The sequence below is a fragment of the Prionailurus viverrinus genome, chromosome B3 (genome assembly GCF_022837055.1).
Source record: "Prionailurus viverrinus isolate Anna chromosome B3, UM_Priviv_1.0, whole genome shotgun sequence".
In the NCBI taxonomy this organism is placed as follows: Eukaryota; Metazoa; Chordata; class Mammalia; order Carnivora; family Felidae; genus Prionailurus; species Prionailurus viverrinus.
This window is the reverse complement of record NC_062566.1, coordinates 56,891,175-56,913,727: the sequence shown is the minus strand read 5'-3', so window position 1 is coordinate 56,913,727 and position 22,553 is coordinate 56,891,175. Positions and strand designations below refer to the sequence as shown.

Here is a 22,553-nt window from a genome sequence, read left to right as displayed (position 1 = left end):
GCTTTCTTAGCCCACTTAGAGTTTTGTTGGAGATGTGTATCTACAAGTTACCTATGTAAAGGGAAGATCAATAAAATTGCTATCTGTAGCCAGACTGATTAGGAAAAAAGAACACACAAATTACCATTATCAGAAATGATAAATGATATTACTTACAGACATTCAAAGTTTAATAAAGGAACAATTTTATTACAGTAAATTAGATGAGATGGACAAGTTTTTTGAAAGACACAAAGCTACCAAACTCACTTAAGAAATAAGTAACTGCCTGCCCCCATACTTGTGAACTTGTAGGGAAAAACTCTACAGTAATGACTCTAGGTCCAGATCCATTCACTGATGAATTGTCAAAACATTCAGGAAGAAGTAATGCCTATCTTATACAAATGCTTTCATAAAGTTATCTCATTCCATGAGACCAGCATTACCCTGAAACTAAAACCAGCAAAAGACATTACAAGGAAATGGCAGAGTAATATCTCTCATGAACATATGTAAAATTATAAATTCAGTTTTAGCACATACAATCCAGGAATGTATTTAGAGGACAGTATATCCTGATCAAGTGGGATTTACCCCAGGCTTGCAAGGTTGATTATCCATTTGAAAATAATCAGTGTTGTTCACCATTACCGTAATAGACTTAAAAAGTGTGTGTGTGTGTGGGGGGGGGGAACATATTAACATTTCAATAGATATTTTCACAACTTGACAAACTCAGTTGACAAATTTCTGGTAAAAATTCTTAAGCACATTAGGAATAGAAGGAAACTTTCATAGTCTGATAAAGAGCAGCTATGAAAACCTGTACAAGCAACATATTAATCATGAAAGAGTGCTTTCTTCCAGTGATTAGAAATGATGAAGAATGTCTTCTTTTGCCTTGTCTATTTAATATCATATTGGAGGTCTCAGCCAGTGGGGTAAGGCATGAAATAGAAAATGTATCCAGATTGGAAAGGAAAAAGTAAAATTGGCTTTATTCATAAACAGGAAAATCCTAAGGAATCTACAAAAAACCTATTAGAACTGTGTTAGTTTAGCGAGTTTGTAGCATACAGTAATATCAGTAGACTGTATATTTATATATATGGTAGTAACAACTGGAAATTGAAATAAAAAGTACCATTTAGAATAGCATCCAAACAACTCAAACATTTAAATATGAAGCTGACAAAAGTTGCCTAAGACTTTTTTAAAGAATTTTTTTTTTTCAACGTTTATTTATTTTTGGGACAGAGAGAGACAGAGCATGAACGGGGGAGGGGCAGAGAGAGAGGGAGACACAGAATCGGAAACAGGCTCCAGGCTCTGAGCCATCAGCCCAGAGCCTGACGCGGGGCTCGAACTCACAGACCGCGAGATCGTGACCTGGCTGAAGTCGGACGCTTAACCGACTGCGCCACCCAGGCGCCCCAAGACTTTTTTACTAAAAACTGGAAAACCTTGTTGAGAGCACTTTTAAAAGACCTAAATAAATGGAGGGGTAGACTGTTGTTATACATCCGAAAACTCTTTTGGTAAGGTAGACTTTTCCACAAATTAATATTTAAATTTGATGCTATTCCAGTCAAAATCCCAGCAGGCTTTTCTTGTTAGAAATTGGCAACTTGTTTATAAAATTTATATGGAAAAGTAAAGTATTTAGAATAGTCATTTGATAAACAATTTTGATAAAGGCAAACATAGTTGGTAGACTTAGACTATCTGATTTTAAGACTTACTGTAAAGCTGAAAAGTAATTTGGGTAAAAAAAGACATAAGGATCAGTGGAACAGAAGAGAGAATTCAAAAGTTGTTACACAAAAATACAAGACCAGTGAGTTTTTGACACAATTCCGAGTCCTTTTAATGAGGAAATAATGATCTTCCCAACAGGTGGATCTGGAGCAATTAATTGGATAGCTAGAAACAGCCCTTCCCTGCCTCCAAAAATAAAAAGAGAACCTCAATCATAACTTTACATTATAGATAAAAATTAGCTCAAGATCTAAAAGTTAATGTCTTAAATTAAATATAAGTGCTTTAAGCTATACAATGTCTAAAAGAAAATAAAGGGAAAAAATCCTTTGTGACCTGTGGCTCATAAAGATTTTTAGAATAGGACATCAAAACCACAATTGTAAATGTCAAAAAGTGTAATGAAATTGAAAAAACTTGCTCTTCAGAAGGTCTGTTCAATAAAAGAGAAGCCATAAACTAAGAGAAATACTATAAAAAACATGTAGCCAACATAGGACATGTATCTATAATAAAAAATTCTTAAAACTCATTCAGAATACTTGAAAAACTCAGTAAGAAGGCAGTCAGCAGAATTTAAAAAATAGAAAATTGAAACACTTAACAGCAGATATATAGACACTAGATCAAGCACGTGAAAAGATGGTTGTCATCAGTCATCATTAGGAAAATGCTTATTAAAACCATAAGGTAGCCCTCCTCCCTGATCAACAGATAGCTACATCTTCTGGTGTAGTGACAGCTGTGTCCCCAAGACAGGATGGGAAAAGTCAGTGTAAACAGGTATCAGAGGGCCTCCTTTCAAGGGCAACCTGGGCTATACTGAGGACCAGATTGTTTTCTGCAACTTTAACCCTCACACCCACGCTTCCACCTTTGATGCTACGGGTAACATTGCCATGATTGACCGCTTTGCCAGACTCATTTCCTGTTATGAGAATAAATTTGGCTACGGTAACTGAGTGGTAGACGTTATGGTATGCATGGCTTCTAAGGAATAAGAACCTCCTGGACCAATAGCTCCAGCAAGATCTAGAAAAGAGAGGTGGGGAATCCTTGCCCCAACTCATCCCCCAAGATGCTGAGAATCTCCCGATGTCTGTACAATTTCCACCTCTGATCCCCCGAAGAAGAGGAGGGGCTTAGGGAATCCCTACCATGTTATATACTGTGTTATATATATTAAAGCCTATTGTACCCAGCCAGAAAAAAAACCTACAAGGAGATCCTACCATATACCACTAACTGGCTAATGTTACAAAGAGTGACCATCCCAAATGTTGATGAAAATATAAGCCTTTGGAACTCTTGTGCATAACTGGTGGGAATGTAAAATGGTACAGTCACTTTGGAAAACAGTTTGCTAGTTTCTTAGAATGTTAAAAATATGTCTGTCAAACAATGGAGTCATTTCATTTGTATGTATTTACTCAACAGAAGCGAAAGTGTATGTCACATAAAGTCTTGTACATAGGTATTCATAACTGTTTTGTCTGTAATAGCAAGAACATTTGAAACAACCTAGGTGTTCATCAACAGGTTAATGGATAAAGACATTGGTATAGATAGAAACAATGGAATCTTACTCAGCAATAAGATGAAACACTATTGATACACACTCAGGAACAAGATCAATCTTAGAATAATTACACTGAATGATAAACACTTGGCTTCAATCTCACCCCCTAAAGTTAACATTTTTATTACATCTGTGTGAAAAAGAAATAGAAACTAATACATAAATTAGTGGTTGCCTGGACAATGGTTAGGATGGATGTTGGACTCAGAAGGAAAGATGGAGGGATTACAAAGAAGTTACCCAATTACAGTTACAAGGAGTTCTTGGAGGTGTGATGGTTGCCTTCACTATCTTCATTGTAGTGATGGTTTCACAGGAGTATATGTATGTCACAGTTCATCATGTTGTATATGTGGTACTAAATTTATCAATAAAACTGTAAAAAAAATAGGTTTACTTATATAGGAGTATTGAAGGCTGTTGAATACTGAAAAATGGAATTTATTGTACAATCTATGTTAAAGTTTTATATACCTTTACGAAGGGGTACCGTGTTATTTAAAATGATGTGGAATATTTCAAAACACATTAACAACATGAAAGAAATTTTCTATCAGGAAATGCTGTAAAGCTGATGAAAATTCAACATCCATTTAAAAAAATTTTTTTTTAAAGTTTATTTATTTTGAGAGAGCATGCACACATGCAAACAGGGGACAGGCAGATAGAGTGTGGGAGAGAGAGAGAATCCCAAGCAGGCTCCATACTGTCTGTGCAGAGCCTGTCATGGGGCTCCCATCTCACAAACCGTGAGATCATGACTTGAGCCGAGATCAAGAGTTGGACACTCAACTGACTGAGCCACCCAGGCACACCTCTGTTTTTATTTATTTTTATGGTGATAGAATGCACTCAACATAAACTTTACCATCTTAACCAGTTTTAAAGGCACAGTTCAGTGGTACTACATATGCTCACACTGTTGTGTAACAAGCATTATCACTGTAACTTTCCTTATGTTTTGAAGCTGAAACTGAACCCTTTAAAAGAATAATTCCCCATTTCCCTCTTCCCCCAACCCCTGGCAAACACCATTTTACTTTTTGCCTTTATGATATTTGGCTACTTTTAGTACTTAATTTAAGTGTAATCATTCAATATTTGTCTTTTTGTGATTGGAACACTGGACATTTGAATCTAATAATGTGGTAACTCTGGAATCAGATTCTCCTCCTTTCCCAGGGTTTATTTATTTTGTTACTGCTTTTGTTTTGTTTTGATTGTTGTAGGTAGTCTGTGCTAATGATCATCTTGAAGTATATGTAAACTTGTGTTTTCAGATCTTCTCTGAGCCTTTTTGTTGGCATGCATAGTCACTATCTAATTTTTCTTGTATTTGCAGTTGATTTTGAATGTCCTTGTCTTTAATATCTGGCTCTTCAAAGGGGAAAAAGTGAAAATTGATGGGGGTGAAGGGTGCTGGTTCCTTGGAAGTCACTTAAGACAGAAGAGGAAGGGCTTGCAGTATTGCGGGGAGGTGCAACAATAGTGGCTGCCTACCTACCTCTTTGCACCTCTGATCAGAAGCAATCAGTGGTCAGAGCATAGACCCCTGATGGAGGATAGGACTCTCTTTGCCCACTCTGGCTCCCTCGAGCTTTGTGCAGGCTACTTCAGGAACACACGTGCCACTGCCTGCTAAGTGACTGGACGATAATGAAGATGGGGAATGGGCAGTTGCTACTGTGCTAAGAACTGAAATTGACCACAGTTAAGGACCATTTACTGTCCCAAGTCTTGCCTCGGAAGTTGCAAGCCTCCAATAGACTTTAGGATTCCAGAATAGTTACATTAGGCAGATTTTGCCTGTGCAGTTGTTTATATATGGGCAGATTTCCTGGTGCTACCTGTTCTTTCATCTTCCCAGAATCCTCTCAACATCCATTCTTTATTTTTTTTAATGTTTATTTTTGAGAGAGAGTGAGCGAGATTGTGAGCAGAGGAGGGGCAGAGAGAGAGAGACAGAGACAGAATCTGAAGCAGGCTCCAGGCTCTGAGGTGTTAGCACAGAGCCCGAAGCGGGTCTCGAACTCAGGAAACGTGAGATCATGACATGAGCCAAAGTTGGACGCTTAACCAACTGAGCCACCCAGGCACCCCTTAACATCCATTCTTGATTTTCAGGGGTGGGTAGCAAGTGAAACGATATTATAAAGATGTCACTTCTCATTTTTATTTGTAATTTCATTACAATCTAATCAAAATCTTGACAGAGTTTTTTATGTGAAATTTGAAAAGCCAGTTCTAAAATTTATATGGAAATGCAAAGGACCTAGAGATAGCCAGGGTAAAGCCAGGGTAATCTTGAACAATGACAAGGTGGCAAAGTTTGCTGTATTGGATATCAAAACTAATAAAATGACCACATGTAGTACAGGGTGATGCTGCCTTGAGTATAAAGTAAATAGGTCAGTAGAACAGAATGGAGAGGATACAGTGGATTCAGATATATATATATATGGACACTTAATTTGGAGGAAATGGCAGAGGAATATGGAAAGGATGATCTTTTAAAACTGTAGTAGCCTCATTGAATATCCACATGGGAAAAAGCCAAAACTTCATTTATTTACTCATTATACATAGAAATAATGTCTGTGAGATTATAGACCTAATTGTGAAAAGCTAAATAATCCAACTCTTGTAATATACAAGAATATATGTATGATCTCACATTAGGAAAAGATTTCAGTATACTAGAAGAAAATAATCATTAAAGATTAATACACTTTATTAGTTAAAAATGAGAAATTCATATCTTTAGGACGTTAAGCAAGTGAAAATGTATGGTACAGTGAGAGAACAGATATTTGCAATATCTGACTAAGGACCTATGTCCAGAAAATGTAGAGATGTCTGTATATTAATGAGAGTTAAACAGTCCCATAAAAAATAGTCAAGGGGTGCCTGGGTGGCTCGGTTGAGCGTCCAACTTCGGCTCAGGTCATGCTCTCTCAGCTCGTGAGTTCGAGCCCTGCATTGGGCTCTGTGCTAACAGCTCAGAGCCTGGAGCCTGCTTTGGATTCTGTGTGTCTCTCTCTTTCTGCTCCTAATGTCTCTCTCAAAAATAGACATTAAAAAAAAAAAAAAACACTTTTTTTTTTTTTAATAGTCAAGAGTTTTAGAGGTACTTCATAAAAAAGGATGTTGAACATCTCATTCTTGGTCAGAGAAACACAAAGCAAATCCACAGCAAGATTCCATGGCATGCCTGCCAGAATAGTTAAAATTAAAATTTTATGATGGAAATGTTAATTGGTATAACCACTTGGGAAAATAGTTTGGCAGTATTTTCTAAAGTTGATGATTCACATGCCCTAGATTTAATTGTTCGCAAAGTAATCAGCAGAAGTACTTTTTTTAGGTGTGTGTGTGGTACCATGATTCATAGAAGCTAAAACATGAAAACAACCCCAGATATTTTAATAACATTAGAATGGATAATAGTATGAATAATCAGAGTAGTACATGACAGTAAAAATAATTACATAGGTAGCTGGAACAGCATGGTTGCATTTTACAAATAATATGTTGGGTGAAGAGGAAGTGTAGGCAGAGTAATACATCTCTGTGGTTACATTTATATAACTTTCAAAATTGGGCAAAATTAAGCTGTGATATTAGGGGTGTGTTATTTGGCTTAAAAAAGGAAAGTGGAGAGGAGGCTATCATGTAAGTGATTCTCCTATGGAAAGGAATTGTGACTGAGAAAGGTCATGCAAGAGCTCCTGGGGTTGTTGGCAGTATTTCATTTCTTGACCTGTATAGTGTTAACACAGGTATATATTTGTTAATATGTTTTAAGTTGTATATACCTTGTTTTTGCACTTAATTGGGTATTACATTTTACAATAAAAAGGTTTAAAACACATACAAAAATGGAGGGAGAGAAATATAGTATGCTGATTACTAGCATAGCAGTTTTCTAGGACTTAGCATAGCAGTTTTCTAGGACTTCTGTATCTAAAACTGTTCATTTATGGCACAACTGCTATGGTCCCTGCTAAGAGTGACAGGAGGTAAGATACAATTAAAATGAAGTCCCATGTCTAAGAAGTTACTGTCAGTTTGACAAAACAGGTATGTGGTAAATATATAGATATGTATTTACTGTAATTTTAAGTGCCACAGTAACAATTGTGCCATAATGTTTTAAGTGTCATGAAGAAAGGCTTATTGAGAACCTGGAAGACAGTGATAATGCTAGGAGACCTTGGTGAGGTAACATTAGGAGGTATTTGAATAGAAATTAGGGGATACGATACCACTTTTCTTCATAACAGGTTTCTGTTCTTGGCTCTGGATATATGCCATTCTGGTTCTCCCCTTAATTCTGCCTTTGGTAGCTCCTTTTCTCCTGAGTTTCAGGTGAAGGGTAGGAGGATCACTAGTATATTGTGAAGGGGAGCAGAGAAGTACTGTTATCTTGGATTCCAAGCTGCGTAAAGGAAGCAAGTGGACAGTGGGCTGATGAAGTATAAGGAATTGATTTGTTCTTTGTGGGGAGTCTGTCCATTTTCATGACTTCAGATGTAGTCTCTGCCATTGACAGTTCTGATTTTTTAAAGTTTTTATTTATTCACGTAAGAAATCTCTACACCCAGTGTGAGGCACAAACTCACTACCCAGAGATCAAACTCACATGCTCTTGGGACTGAGCCAACTAGGTACCCCAGCATTTCTGATTTTTATTGTGTGCCCTGTTTGATGATGTTGCTCGCACTTCAGTCTTTCATGTCCTGAACAGAACTGAACTTTACCCTTCCCAATCAGCTCCTTTTATGAATTCTCTTGTTTACAATAAGCACACCATTTTCCCCTTTGTCTGCACTTCAAATTTTAGAGTTGTCTTTGATTTCTATGAGGAATTAAGATATCTTAAAATATTTTAAGAGGTTTCTTCTGAAATACTGTGCTACCTATTTTGTAGCCATTTTCAAAAGAAAAAGTTGAAATGGAACCTTTACTTAGTATAATCCTTACTTACAGAGGCTTAAAAAATCCTTAAAGAGATTGAAAGCTGTCAAAGTCTATAGTGTTTGCCCTGAAGGCACTTTTATTTTTATAATAGAATTAATATGTGTATGAAATAATTAGCAACACTAAACAATAAAGTTGTTATCTAATTAGTGGTATAGCCTTTGTAAATACCCATTTCCATTGTGAAGGCATCCCTGGTTACCCTTTTGAAAAGTGCAACACTCCTCCCTCAAAATACGTAGTCCTACAATAATAATCACTATACATTACCACTTACTTCCTGTCTGCTTTTTTTCCCCCCTCATAAGCACTTAACACAACCCAGCATATTTTCCTTATTAATCTTGTTTATTGCCTGTCTCGCTGTCTTCCCCCAACTTAAATGTAAGCTCCATGAAGCCCAGGATTTTTGTCATTGTTGTTCATTATCGTACCTGCAAAGTCTGATACATAGTAGACATTGAAATACATCAATATTTGGGTGTTAGAAGCCTTTGTGAATTATGTGATAAATGAATGAGGTTATAATAGTTGGATAATAGATGTTACCTGAAACTAGGTTTGCGTCTTGTTGGTTGTCCACCCAAAAGACACAACCAGGCCAAAGAACAGGGAAAGAAAAGGTTTTACTTGTAACAGGTAAGGAGAACAGCAAGAGTATGTTTCCTAAAGTAGTGTCCACTCAAACAACAAAATTGGGTAAGTTTTAAGCTAAGGGCACATGCATATTTGTGAATGGGGCTTGACAAAGGAGAGTTCTGTATAGAATTGGGGTAAAAGTCATCCTTCATGGACAGAATCTGGGTCCTAGTTGGTTGAAGCCATGAGGGTCAGCAAGGGTTGGCATCATCAATTCTCTGCTCCAGTTAGTCTGCTTTCAGAGTGCTCAAAGGGGTTTAAATCCTGCAAAAACAACTCAAGAATGTGCTATAGGTCAATGTTTACTTTTGAAACAACACTGAGAATTTTACCATTGATACAGTTCAGCTGTTTCCTGGTCTGGTAGAGACCAGCTTTTGCATTCACTTCGTTCCCTTAAAATCCTTAACTATGAGGTTTTTGCGATTCTTTGTAGTTCCAACCCCTAGGAAATTCTGCAAGAAGTGTGCATGGGCAAGTAATGCTGATATGGCATAGATCACAAAAATGGGTGGGGCCCTAAAATGACTTATGTTAAGAAAGCCATGTCTGTTCTTTTTTCCTCCAGGATCCCTAACCTTATCTACCTACACAGAAACAGCTATAACTAGCTAAATAATTGGGTCAATCACTTTCTAGCTCGGAAGATTTTATTCTGTTTTAATCTCTACATACTCAACATTTTGTGGTTATGCTCTGAATGATGTTAGCCTTAGGAACCCTTTAGATAGTTGTTTTTTAGGGGAGTCTTAATATTCACAACAAATATACTTTATGAAATCAGGTTGCAATTTCGATTTCTGCTTTATTATGAAAGATAAATTGAGCTAAATACTTGATTTAATTTTTTTTTTAATGTTTATTTATTTTTGAGGGGGAGAGGGGCAGAGAGAGAGGAAGACAAAATCTGAAGCATGCTCCAGGCTCTGAGCTGTCAGCACTCAGCCTGATATGGGGCTTGAACTCATAAAACATGAGATCATAACCTGAGCCAAAGTCGGACGTTTAACTGTTGAACCGACTAAGGCACCCAGCCGCCCTGAGCTAAGTATTTGAATTAAATGTGAATGCTACTCAGTCAACGTTTTATGTTACTGCAGGCAAAGATTTTGGATTTTAGGTTTGGAACCAGCTACATTCTCTCTGAGGACCAACCATTAAAATGCAAAATACAATTTTGGTTTCTCTGCTGCTATCTTTGGGAATGGGAAGTTTGCTTAGAGAATAAAAGCTGGTTGCCTCTTAACCTAGATCCTCCATTTAATTTGATTAAGTAATGATACATGTTTTACTTTGTGTAGACCTTCTTGACAGTATGATTTCATCTCTGGTTCCATTGCTTTTCCATTGATCTATTTTTGCTTCTTTGCTGAGATCAGGCTGTCTTTTGAATACATGTTGTTACCAGAGGGCACAGTAACAAGCTGTGTCTCTGGAGCCAGATTGACTGGGTTTGATCCTGGTTCTGCCTCTTGTTGTTGGACTCCTGAACCTCAGCTTTGGCAAAATGGGAATAATAATGTCTCTGGGGCTATTGTGACAATTAAATGAGCTAAAACATAATTAAGTGTTTAGAATAGGTGCGGAGTAAGGTTCAATAAATATTTGTTTTATTTATAAAATTAAAGAGTGTAGTATAGAATGATTTTTCCAGGATAACAGAAGGCCTTTTCTGATCATGCTAAATCTAATAGCATCTGTTAACTCTTCATTCCTTACCCTGCTATATTTTTTGGTGTGGTGCTTACCATTACTTGATATTAAATGTTAAATTTGTTTTCTCCTACTGGATTGCACACTCTGTGAGGGCAAGAACTTTGTTTTCCTCATAGCTACCTATGTTCACTCTAGTGCCTAAAACAGTATCTGACTTAAAATAGGTATTCAACAAATATTTGGTTAATAGATGAATAAATTAAGGTGTATGATGGCAACTAAAGATTTTTTTAGGGGGCATCTGTTAGGTTGTTTTCAGGAGTTACTGCTTTCTGTGAGGTAGAACATTTTGTTTTGGCGGTGCCTGTGAACTTCTGTTGCCAAAGGCACCTGAAATCTCATTCTTCTTTTTGTTAAGCTATATGTGAAACAGAGCCTGAGCAGCCTGTTCGACATTACCCGTTATGGGTGAAAGTAGAAGGTGAAGTAGATCCAGAGCCAGTTTATATCCCAACGCCTTCTGTCATTGAGCCGATGAAGCCGTTGTTGTTGCCTCAGCCAGAAGTTTTACCTACTACTGTAAAGGGCAAACTGCTCACTGGAATTAAACCTGCACGGGCATACACTCCCAAACCCAATCCTGTGGTAAGCCCAGAGTTTCATCTTTTATTGCAAGCTACAAAAATTGTTTGTAAAGATAATGGATTTCAACCATATTTTTGGTTTATATTCTGTGAATCATTTTGCTTTCAAGTAATATGTCTGTAAGCCATCGGTCTTTCTGATTTAATCAGCCTAATTGCTGGCACAGAGATGTCATAAAAGTAGAGTGAATGGTAGTAATTCTTAAGGATAGCCAAATCTCTCTTCAAGAAGATCATAAAAAGTTGTGGGTTTTTTGTTTATTTTGTTTATTTTTTTTTTAATTTTTTTTTCAACGTTTATTTATTTTTGGGACAGAGAGAGACAGAGCATGAACGGGGGAGGGGCAGAGAGAGAGGGAGACACAGAATCGGAAACAGGCTCTAGGTTCTGAGCCATCAGCCCAGAGCCTGACGCGGGGCTCGAACTCCCGGACCGCGAGATCGTGACCTGGCTGAAGTCGGACGCTTAACCGACTGCGCCACCCAGGCGCCCCTATTTTGTTTTGTTTTTAAACATGACCAGCAAATTTTTAAGGGAGAGGGAGAAAAAAAGCCTTCTGAAAAAACTTCTTATTCCAATAGTGTAGAATAATTAATTCAGATATACTACATATTGTTAGTGGGAAAGCATTAAGAAAAGTTTTAAGAAATAACTCATCTTTTTAAGGCTATTTTTTTAATATACAGGTAACAGTAAAGTTCAAGATTTAAAATAATTGTTGGCATATGACTATGAAGATTGATAGGTCAAAGAACTGATGGTTCTGTTAAGAGCTTAAGCATTTGTGATTATTAAATCCATTTCAGTCTTCCCAGTCCATTAAATTGACGAAAGATGCTTTAGTACAATGCTATTCAGTGTGGTCTCTGTGCTGGTCTCAGTGCTGATCCAAAACTATTTGTTATGAGTGTGATGAAATACCTCTAGAAAATGAGAGTAAATATTTAGAAACTTAACAGCAACTTGAAGAGTAATTTTATGTGTATTAAATCTAATACTAAACAACTTGGGCTTGTATTTTGCATATCTTTTGTTTTTCTAGAAACTTATTTTACAAAAGGATCAGTCTGTGTTGGACTGGTAATTAAGAAATAATCCTTCATTGCAGATAATTGGAGAAGTGCTACTCTAATGGAATGTCTCATTTCTTGACAAAGAATCAAATCCTTTCTGACTTTGCAAGATACAGCCCATAATAACTGTACTTCTTAAAATTTGCATTTAAAAATTTCAAATGTTGTAACAGAAAGTTTAAACATCTTTTTCCTTTTGGAGGCTAGCATATTTTTTTCCTCCAATATATGGAATGTTTTGTTGTATGGAATTTACAGATTCGGGAAGAGGACAAGGATCCAGTCTACTTGTACTTTGAAAGTATGATGACTTGTGCTCGTGTTCGAGTATACGAACGGAAAAAAGAGGAACAGAGACAACCGTCACCATCACCATCCCCATCATTGCAGCAACAGGGCTCATGTCAGTCTAGTCCCGAGAACTGTAGTGTAAAGGTGAATTACTTACTGCATAATTTGTCTTTTTAAGTTCCGTTACCCTGTTGCTGGTATTAGAATTTACCTTGCTATCAGAATAATTTAGAGTAATTCTTGGAGGGCAGAGAAGTCTTAACATGATGTGCTTATCAATTTGTTTCTCTGTGTATCTGTTCTAGAGAATAGTCCCTTAAAGTTAAAGTACTAGTCTTTCTGATGCTGAAGTAATTTTTAAAAGTTCAAACATTTGTTTTTTATTAAATTATTTATTTGTAATCACCTGGATTTATATCTTTCTGCATTAGTGAATTTTCTAAATAACTGAAACTTGTTCCATTAAACATTAAATATTTTTCCTTTACTGCAATGCACTATAAAGTGTGGTGTAAATTTGATGACTCCATCACTGTCACAGGACATTAGAGAGCAATACTTGTTTTTGCTGAGGGTTGTACAATATTGAAAGTAATGCAGCTGTACATATAGATGTGAAGCTGTTGCCACTTAAAATCTTTCGCTGTTTCAGGCTTCTTTGAGAGATTTAATGTTTATGTTCTTGTCCCTATTGATAATAATTATGTGTTGAAGTATTTGTGTTATTCCTTTCTTTAGGAGCCTGATTCTGAACAGCAGCCCTTGAAACCAATCACCTGTGACCTAGAGGATGATTCTGATAAATCACAAGGTCTGTATGAAAATTAAGTCTCGTTTTAGAGTAATCGTGGGGGAGGGGGGGGGGCATATACCAGAAGTACCAATCCAGAATATTTTTACTACCCCTTTTTTTCTATTAAAAATAGATAAGTGTTTTCCTATTGTTTGGTCTGTTTATCACTCCTAAGAAAATTCATTCATGTTGATATGGTGGGTTGTTGCAAGAGACATTTAAGATGAGGTTTTTTAAACCTCTTTCCAAGCCTCAGCAACATTGGCATCATTATTGAAAATTTCCCTCAGGCTCTCAGTAGCTGCTACAGTGGGGGAAAGGAGGGAATATTACTGATTTATCTACCAAAGGCTAGAATTACTGTAATGGGAGGTAGTGGCTATGGCATTACCTACTTGTTTTTAGTTTTGCTTCTTAACAATGATTTTTTTTTTTAAATGGCTTGATATACAAAATGATAATGTTTTTATGTCACACTGAGATATGTGGAAAAGACTGCTGGGGTGGAGAGAACCTGCTTGAGAACACAACCGCCTTGAAGTCTGAGGGGATCTGTATCCTGACATACTTGTAATGAGCACATTGGTTGGGAGGCTCTGCTGTAGAAATCTAGATGTCTAGTAAAACAGACATCCAGTTAACATGTTGCTACGAATATAAGTACCTGAATGATCTGCATACAATGTAGAAATGGTGCAATCATATCTAAGAGGCACAGAAGTAATTCAGAAGTATTTGCAGTAGAAACTATAGGTAGACCACACTTGTTTTTGTTTTTTTTTTAAACTACAATATTCTCTCTTTTGCTGTTCTTTAGGATTGACTCTACCCATCACATATTATAAAACATCTTGCAAGTATCTTTGCTTTGCTGTATGGATAGCAGAACAGTAAACTATAAATATTTTTAACCTTGGTTATGGGTCATGCTTTGTTTGCAACATAACACTTTCTTACATAATAGTCATGGCATTTTGAGCACCTGGGAGGCTCAGTTGGTTAAGCTTCTGACTCTTGGTTTTGTCTCAGGTCATGATCTCACAGTTTTAGGAGTTGAACCCTGTGTCAGGCTCTGCGCAGTGAGTTTGAACTCTTGTGTTTGTCAGTGCAGAGCCTGCTTGGGATTCTCCCTCTCTCTCTCTGCCCCTTTCCCTGCTTATGCTCCGTTTCTCTCAAAATAAAGACATAAACTTAAAAAAAAAAAAAAAAGTCACAGCTTTCAGAACAGTCTCAAGGTGGGACTCCCTTTTTTTTTTTTTGGAGACCGCAGGGGTCCCTGGGTGGCTCACTTGGTTAAGTGTCTGACTTCAGCTCAGGTCATGGTCTCACGGTTTGTGGGTTCAAGCCCTGCATAGGGCTCTGCACTGGTGGTGCGGAACCTGCTTGGGATTCTCTCTCCCTCTCTCTGTCTGCCCCTTGCCCACTTGGGCATGCGTGCACTCACTCTTTCTCGCTCGCTCTCTCTCTCAAAGTAAACTTAAAAAAAAAATTGTTGGAGACCCCAGACAGCAGAGTATCTTATCATAGTCTGATTCTCTAAAATACTTCTTTTTCTTGGAAAAGTCCCAAATTTGTGAGTGTTAAATTACCACTGAAAGTACGTGGGATTCAGACACTGGGCAAGTTGTTCAATTTCTATGCCCTTGGCACTTTTCTGAGAACTCAGGGAAAATAAGAATTTTTCAAAGTTCAGTACAAAATTCTGTGATGCAGAAGTATCTTTCAATTCTTTATCAGAAAGAAGCTGGAAGTCTTCCTGCAATGAAGGAGAGTCCTCTACCTCCTATGTGCATCAGAGGTCACCAGGTGGTCCCACTAAACTGATAGAAATCATCTCAGACTGCAACTGGGAGGAGGATCGGAACAAGATTTTGAGCATCTTATCCCAGCACATCAATAGCAACATGCCACAATCACTTAAGGTGGGCAGCTTCATCATTGAGTTGGCTTCTCAGCGAAAGAGCCGGGGTGAGAAGAACCCTCCTGTTTATTCTTCTCGTGTGAAAATCTCTATGCCATCATGTCAAGACCAAGATGATGTGGCTGAGAAATCTGGATCAGAGACTCCTGATGGTCCATTATCCCCTGGGAAAATGGATGATATCTCTCCTGTGCAGACAGATGCCCTGGATTCAGTAAGGGAGAGATTACATGGAGGCAAAGGTCTGCCTTTTTATGCAGGGCTCTCTCCTGCAGGGAAGCTTGTGGCCTATAAGCGTAAACCCAGTTCAAGCACATCTGGGCTTATCCAGGTGAGAATTATCTTTAATCTGGATGTAGCACATTTTTTTACTTAGGTAACATCTTGATTTTTCAGAGCCCTTAGTGGGCTTTATATCATTTATCTTTACATTTCCTGGGAACTGGGTGACAAAATCTTCTCTTTTTGTAATAGGCCTAGTTTAGATGCATACCTAGAGTGAATTTTTGGCACATTTACAAATAGAAATGTAGAGCCCTGTTTTAGCTTGTGATTTTAGGTCTAGTCTTAGAAAGTTCCTACTCTTACAACTTTATTCCTTGGGATCTAGTGATACTTTGACAACTAAGCAAGGATAGTAAGGGGTTCAGTCTAGTTTTTTGTTATTATTATTAGCACATAGCTTTCAAAACAAAACAAGGTGAAATTGGTATTTAGTAGCAGTATATGTTCAGAAACTTGGAGAAGATTTTAATTTTGTAGAGTGTCACTCAAATGTATAAAATTTAAAAAAAATTGAGCCACAGTTTACTTTTTTTCCCTTTATTTGGTCCATAGGATTTTTGCTAATCACTGTGTAATATAAATAGGTACTTGCTGTTTAGTAATTCAGGCAGGTTATGTTAGTAAAAGTACACTGGCATCTAGAAAATCTTTGCAAAGAGAGGTTTTGAATTAAAATGTAATTATAGTAAAAAGGTTTTCTCCTTGCTCAGTAACATTAAATGCACTTTTATATCAGAGTAGCAAACGTATATGACATTCTTGCTAAGGTTACTTGACTTTACTAGCTTGACCACTTCCCTGGGCTAAGGACTATTTCGTTAATAATATGACTGATAGACTTAATTAAAAACCTTTTATTGCAGTTTATTCTTGATGGTGCTACATAACTGCTTCTGTTGGTCTTTCTTAAACTCCTAATAATAAGAACAGTGTTTTCTTCTTCGTTTATTTATTCATTGATAATTTTGAGAACAGAGACTTATCTGAGCTCATTTCTAGTGAGACTTGACCCACTGAAATAAAGGTATAGAAATTTGTGTTCTCCTCTCCTGTCTAGGACTCAGACAGCCATCATAAAATGTGAACTTGCATAAGCAGTCAGGTCACTGTAATGGAGACTTTGGGAAAGCTGTTGAATAGTCTTCAGAGCAAGTCCCAAAGGAGCAAATAGGGGTATCTGGCCTAGACCTCTAGAAACCCTGAAAAATGATAGTAAAGTTTCCTTTAGTCTGGAAAGATCACCTTCTTTCTGTCAGACTCAAGGCAGAGATGTTCCTAATCTGTATGGGAATAATCACAGTTTCATGTACATAGTGAAGAAACTATTTTGTGTCTTTGAGGAGAGAGTGGCTTGTTTTAGCTATTCGCTGTGCTGATTTCCTATTAATTTAGAGACTAGGAGTTTCTCCACCACACTTCACCCTCTCTCCCTTTTAAATGATGGGAAGGAAGGACAGAAGAGGATGTCTTCTCTAGTCTAGGACTTTGAGAACATGGGTAAGAAACTTGGGAAGTTTTTGTTCTTTATTTTTTAAAACAATCTTGCTGCCCCAGATGGGCAGTATCAACTCAGGCAGTAGAGAAAAATCTTTTTTTTCTTTTAATTTTTTAAATGTTTGTTTATATTTTGAAGAGAGAAAAAGACAGAGAGAGAGAGAGAGAGAGCGAGCGAGCGAGACACAGAATCCAAAGCAGGCTCCAGGCTCTAAGCTGTCAGCACAGAGCCCGACACGGGGCTCGAACTCATGAACTGTGAGATCATGACCTGAGCTGAAGTCAGATGCTTAACTGACTGAGCCACCCAGTCGCTCCATGGAAATGAAAAATCTTTGTTTCAGTTATTGATAACTTTCTTCTGATGGTTCAGTGATTGTTTTTAAAGTTATAAGTGAGTTTCTCCTAGCATGTATCTTGAGCTCAACTTTTGTTCAAGAGATGACAATATCTTCAAAGTTGAGTTTTTTGAAAACTGAGGGGACCTTGTAGCTTAGGTATTATAACGATGGTTTTCTTATAACTTAAAAGTAGACTCACTGTTTATTTTGCAAATATGAAGGATGCTTGAAAGGACCCTTGTGAGAGGGCTTCATTATGCCTCCCTGGTTTTTTTCAGAGAGATTCTGTGAAACACAGTTACTTAATTTTTGCTGATTGTTAATAGTTTAGCCAGAATTGCTTATTAAGTAAAACAGTTGGATGATTCATTAGATTTAATTGTATCTCTCGCATATGTAAGAGCAGATATGATGAATTTTTAAGATTCTGTTTCCAAACTACCCAAAATAAAGATGAGATTAGTTCAGAATATCAGATGGCAGCTTTTTTTTTTCACCTTCTAATAACTCAGATTATATGACAAGTGGAAAAAGTCCATTTCTTTTTCCTTTTACATCTGAATAATAGACTTTTAAAACCTTGTAAAAATGAAACCCCTGTCAAGGGAGATAAGTTAGCAAGAGAATTTTATCTTTACAGAATTTCTCTTTGCCACTTGTTTCAGGTTAATGGTAAGAGTTACCCGCAGGCTAAGTTGCTATTGGGACAGATGGGGGCATTGCATCCAGCCAATAGGCTAGCTGCTTATATCACAGGCAGGTTGCGACCCTCAGTCCTGGACCTCTCAACCCTCAGTACTGTCATCTCCAAGGTAGCATCCAATGCCAAGGTGGCTGCATCCAGGAAACCACGTACCCTGTTGCCTTCAACATCCAATTGCAAAACGGCATCCTCCTCCGGCGCTACAACAAATCGCCCTGGGAAGAATCTGAAGGCATTTGTCCCGGCAAAAAGACCAATTGGTAAGTTGGACTGTATGTATGTTCTAGAAAGGCTTGTGACTTGGTGCTTGACCAGTGGATACAGGTATGGAGTTTGTGAAAATGAGAGAAATGTAGAACTTGGCATTATTCTTATTCTTGATGTCTGTCTTGCCTGAATTTTTTTTCTTTTTGGTAACTTCCCTGATGACCTATGATACTAGATAAATTGAATTGTAGTTAAAATTATTTCCCAAGTTTTAGACTGGTTGTATAAATATAGAAAAGACTTAGATTTTTAATTTTGTTTTCAAAAAAGCAAAACATATTCTTAACTACTTAACTCAGTGTTTCTTTTATGGGCACTGGTACTTTTGTAACCAATCATATGTATGTTCCTTGAACTTACGAAACCAGGGGGGTAGCAAATCAAAGTGGGTTGAGTTAGTGGTATAGGCTTAGAATAAAAGGTTCTTGTTAAACAGAAGCTTGGAAGTGTTGCTTTAATGTATTCATCCCTGTTCAATGAATGAAAACCTCTTTTGTTTAACATTTCAGTGCTAGAATCTGTTAATAAATTACCTTCTTGAAAGCATTTGTGTTTTCAGTATTTAGAGTATATATAGTCAGTTTATTGAATCCTTCTTTTTGTTGTTTCAATTCTATTTAGGATTATTAAGTAAAAGCTTCCGTTCTGTATTCTTATTCCTCTGACGGGAAGTTGAAATCTCTGGCTGAATGCTGGAGTTGTGTGAAGATGGAGGACAAGCATTGTATGCCTTAAAAAGAACCCATTTTACCTTTAAAAAAAATAGCTTTTACTGGTGATTTTCAGTCCTATCTTGCCCTCTTTTGAAACTGTCTTTATACATTTTAGAAATGTGTAAACTGTAACTGTCTAATAAGAGGATAGCAATAATAAAGAGGTGGAGGTGCTAGGACAGGAGGAAGTGGTGGAAACCTGTTTTAAAATTAGAGTTAGGGCAAAAAATCTTAACTTTCTTCACTGTTTTAGATGGTGAAGTTGTGAGCTGTACATTATCTTTTTAGTGTCCTGGCAGTTCGGCTTTATTGCATAGCCAAAAGAATTTTAGCAGGAACACACAATTTTAATCCTTTTCTTAGTATTATAAAGATTTGGTTTGGGTTGAGGGAAGTGTTTGATTTTTGTGGGTGGAAATTGGCACGTATATTGCAGATAGGTAGTACCTGTAAGAAATTGACCCAGTGGTGCACAATAAATGTTGATAAACACAATCACTAAGAGGATAAAATATGAGAACTGAAGATTTTTGACCTGCAAATTTTTATTTGCAGCGGCTCGACCCTCTCCTGGTGGTGTGTTCACACAGTTTGTGATGAGTAAAGTTGGAGCCCTGCAGCAGAAGATACCTGGAGTTAGCACACCCCAACCCCTAACAGGGCCACAGAAGTTCAGTATCAGACCTTCTCCAGTAATGGTCGTCACACCTGTGGTTTCTTCTGAGCCAGTTCAGGTGTGCAGCCCTGTGACTGCTGCTGTCACTACTACCACCCCTCAAGTATTTTTAGAGAATGTTACTGCTGTGACACCTATGACTGCTATTTCTGACGTGGGAACTAAAGAAACTACTTATTCTTCTGGTGCCACCACTGCAGGGGTTGTTGAGGTTTCTGAAACTAATGCCAGCACCCCTGTAACACCTACCCAGTCTACAGCCACTGTGAACCTTATCAAAACGACTGGGATAACTACCCCTGTGGCTTCAGTTGCTTTTCCTAAGTCTTTGGTAGCATCTCCTCCAACTATAACTCTTCCTGTTGCTTCCACTGCCTCCACCTCCATAGTCGTGGTGACCACAGCTGCATCTTCCTCCATGGTGACCACACCAACTTCATCTCTGGGCTCTGTTCCCATTATACTCTCGGGAATTGATGGGAGTCCACCAGTGAGCCAGAGACCAGGTAAGGCCTAGATGTTACTAGCTGGTTTACCATACAGCTTTGTATTTAACTTTATGGGTTTTTTTTTTTTAATGTTTGTTTGTTTGTTTATTTATTTTGAGGTGGGGGAGATAAGAGCTGGGGAGGGGCAGGGAGAGAGAATCCCAAGCATCCTCCATGCTGTCTACACAGAGCCTGACATGGGACTCCATGTCACAAACAGATCATGACCTGAGCTGAAATCCAGAGTCTGACTCTTAACTGACTGAGCCACCCAGGCACCCCAACTTTATTTTGGAGATAAATTGAACAGCCTTGACATGTGGTTTACTGGGGTTGGAGATTTTCCCAGGAGAATGAAAATACTAAAAAATATCATAATGGAAATGTTGGCTGAAGGATACTGAAATAATGTATGTGGAAGTTGAGCTCTGAGCCAGTAGAGCAGCCATCAGGTTGGGCACAGGAGGAGGTGCACTGCTGTGTGTTGAGAGCTAGGAGTGCACATCTTTTGAGTAACCCTAATGTAGGTGTTCCTTTTTCGGGGGGTGGTGCTTCTTTGTAATTAAAAAAGCGAGATCAGAGAGCTTCTCCCATGCTTCAGCCAAGCTAAGGGCTTTTTCTCCTTAAGGTTAAAATTCTAGGTCCTTTTGCTTAGTAAAAGTCATTTGTGAATCATCCCAACTCTCATATACTACTGATATTATTCTACTACTTATTATTATATATGAACCGATTGAGATTGAAATAAGGCATATTTATTTGTTTAGGAATGTATATGTTTATCAACTTTTCAGTTAAAATTTTTCTTAACGTTGCCTTAGGTTAAGTGAATTGGAAATAGGACTATCCTACACTTTCGTAATTATTATTTCCTAATTGAATCCTAATTCAACCAGCTAAAATAAATGATTCTCTTAGTGGACTCAAAGAGAATTACTATGTAAAAGAGTGAGAGACTTTATAAGATTTAAGGGGAAATAAATAGCCAGCAGTAAATCTGTCTTGGTTATTGATATTTTTCTTATTAAATACTGCCTTTATTGACATGGTCCAAATTTCTGTTGATAGTTCAGAAATGAAGTGACTTTGGAATTAGTTTATAGAAAGGAGGTCTTTTCAAAGTTTAATTGAATCACAGTATTAAATATGTTGTCTTCTGCCTTCTCCCCACATGTAAACATATAAAAACTGGTTAGCTTAATAGGTAATTTCGGAAGTGAGATCATTGTTGATTGAGTTGTTTTAATTTCCTGCTGAATCTCAAGGTTTATATCTTGTCATTTTATCATATTTTCTAAACAGTATGGGTTCTGATCTTTCTTTTTAATTCTGTCATGAAACTATAGTTTAGCTTTTTGTAGTTCATTCTCAAGATTTCAGTCACTCAGAATATACATTCATGTATTTTGCTCTGATTTTCATTTGTACTATTACTATTACTATTTTTATTTAAATTAACTCCTTTGTTTACTTAAATGTATTTTTCAAAGCAATTTTTCTGTAATTGGAAACTAACATTACTTGTGGTAACATAGGGTTAACTCTATACCTTAGAAACAATAATAATAAAAAGAATTACATTCTAGGTAGCTACCATTTGTTAACATGTGGCTTGCACTCTCTCTCTGTTAGTGAAGAAAGCTAGAAAATGCTGATGTGATATCAAAGACTGGTGTTTGCTTCTGTATGTTATCAGATTAAAATTGAAAAATTACTTTCTCACAATGTGATATGGTGTTATTCTATATTCATATACCACCTAAAAATACCTTCTCTACTACCAGTTGAGGAAATAATTAATTTTAACAAATTTTCTTATCTGCTCTTTTTTTAAATGGAGTGGACTCAGATAACTGCTACTTCTAAATGTGTGTAATTTTGTTCTGGGCTCATAAAAAAGGATCCCAACTCAGACACTTAGACATCTGTAACTTTTTCATTTAACTTCCCTTCTTTTTCTCTTTTCCCTTCTCACCCTCACCTGCATTTGAATAAACAATCACATATTTAGTGTGTGTATTTTAAAGGCTGCTTTCAGTCTCTGGGCTGGAGTACTTTGGATTTGAATCACTTTCTAAAATGTACCTTGAATAGAAATGGTCAGGAAATTAAGAATGCTTTAACATTCTTCTTACTTCACATGAGATAGATGTTTTTTGTTTAAATTGCACACTTTCTCTGCCATGAACAGTTTGGTCTTTGTGTTTCATTTCATTTTCAAGAGTAGTTCTGGATCTTCTGTATAATTTGTCCTGTAAATGTTTGGAGC

The 22,553-nt window shown here is 37.2% G+C and overlaps 1 protein-coding gene across 19 annotated transcripts in view; it reads left to right on the top strand.

Annotated features, from left to right (window-relative positions):
• The window catches only part of MGA (MAX dimerization protein MGA), a 170,331-nt gene that overhangs the window by 126,984 nt on the left and 20,794 nt on the right, over window positions 1-22,553 (top strand). For 7 of the 19 annotated variants that reach the window (XM_047864126.1, XM_047864124.1, XM_047864129.1 and 4 more), the window contains exons 10-15: window positions 11,013-11,239; window positions 12,571-12,747; window positions 13,342-13,414; window positions 15,134-15,648; window positions 18,103-18,400; window positions 19,676-20,302. In XM_047864126.1, the coding sequence (XP_047720082.1) occupies window positions 11,013-11,239; window positions 12,571-12,747; window positions 13,342-13,414; window positions 15,134-15,648; window positions 18,103-18,400; window positions 19,676-20,302 (1,917 nt within the window). Of the gene's footprint in view, window positions 1-11,012; window positions 11,240-12,570; window positions 12,748-13,341; window positions 13,415-15,133; window positions 15,649-18,102; window positions 18,401-19,675; window positions 20,303-22,553 lie in introns of those variants that run through there. The other 12 variants (XM_047864131.1, XM_047864130.1, XM_047864133.1 and 9 more) reach the window with 11 other exon arrangements.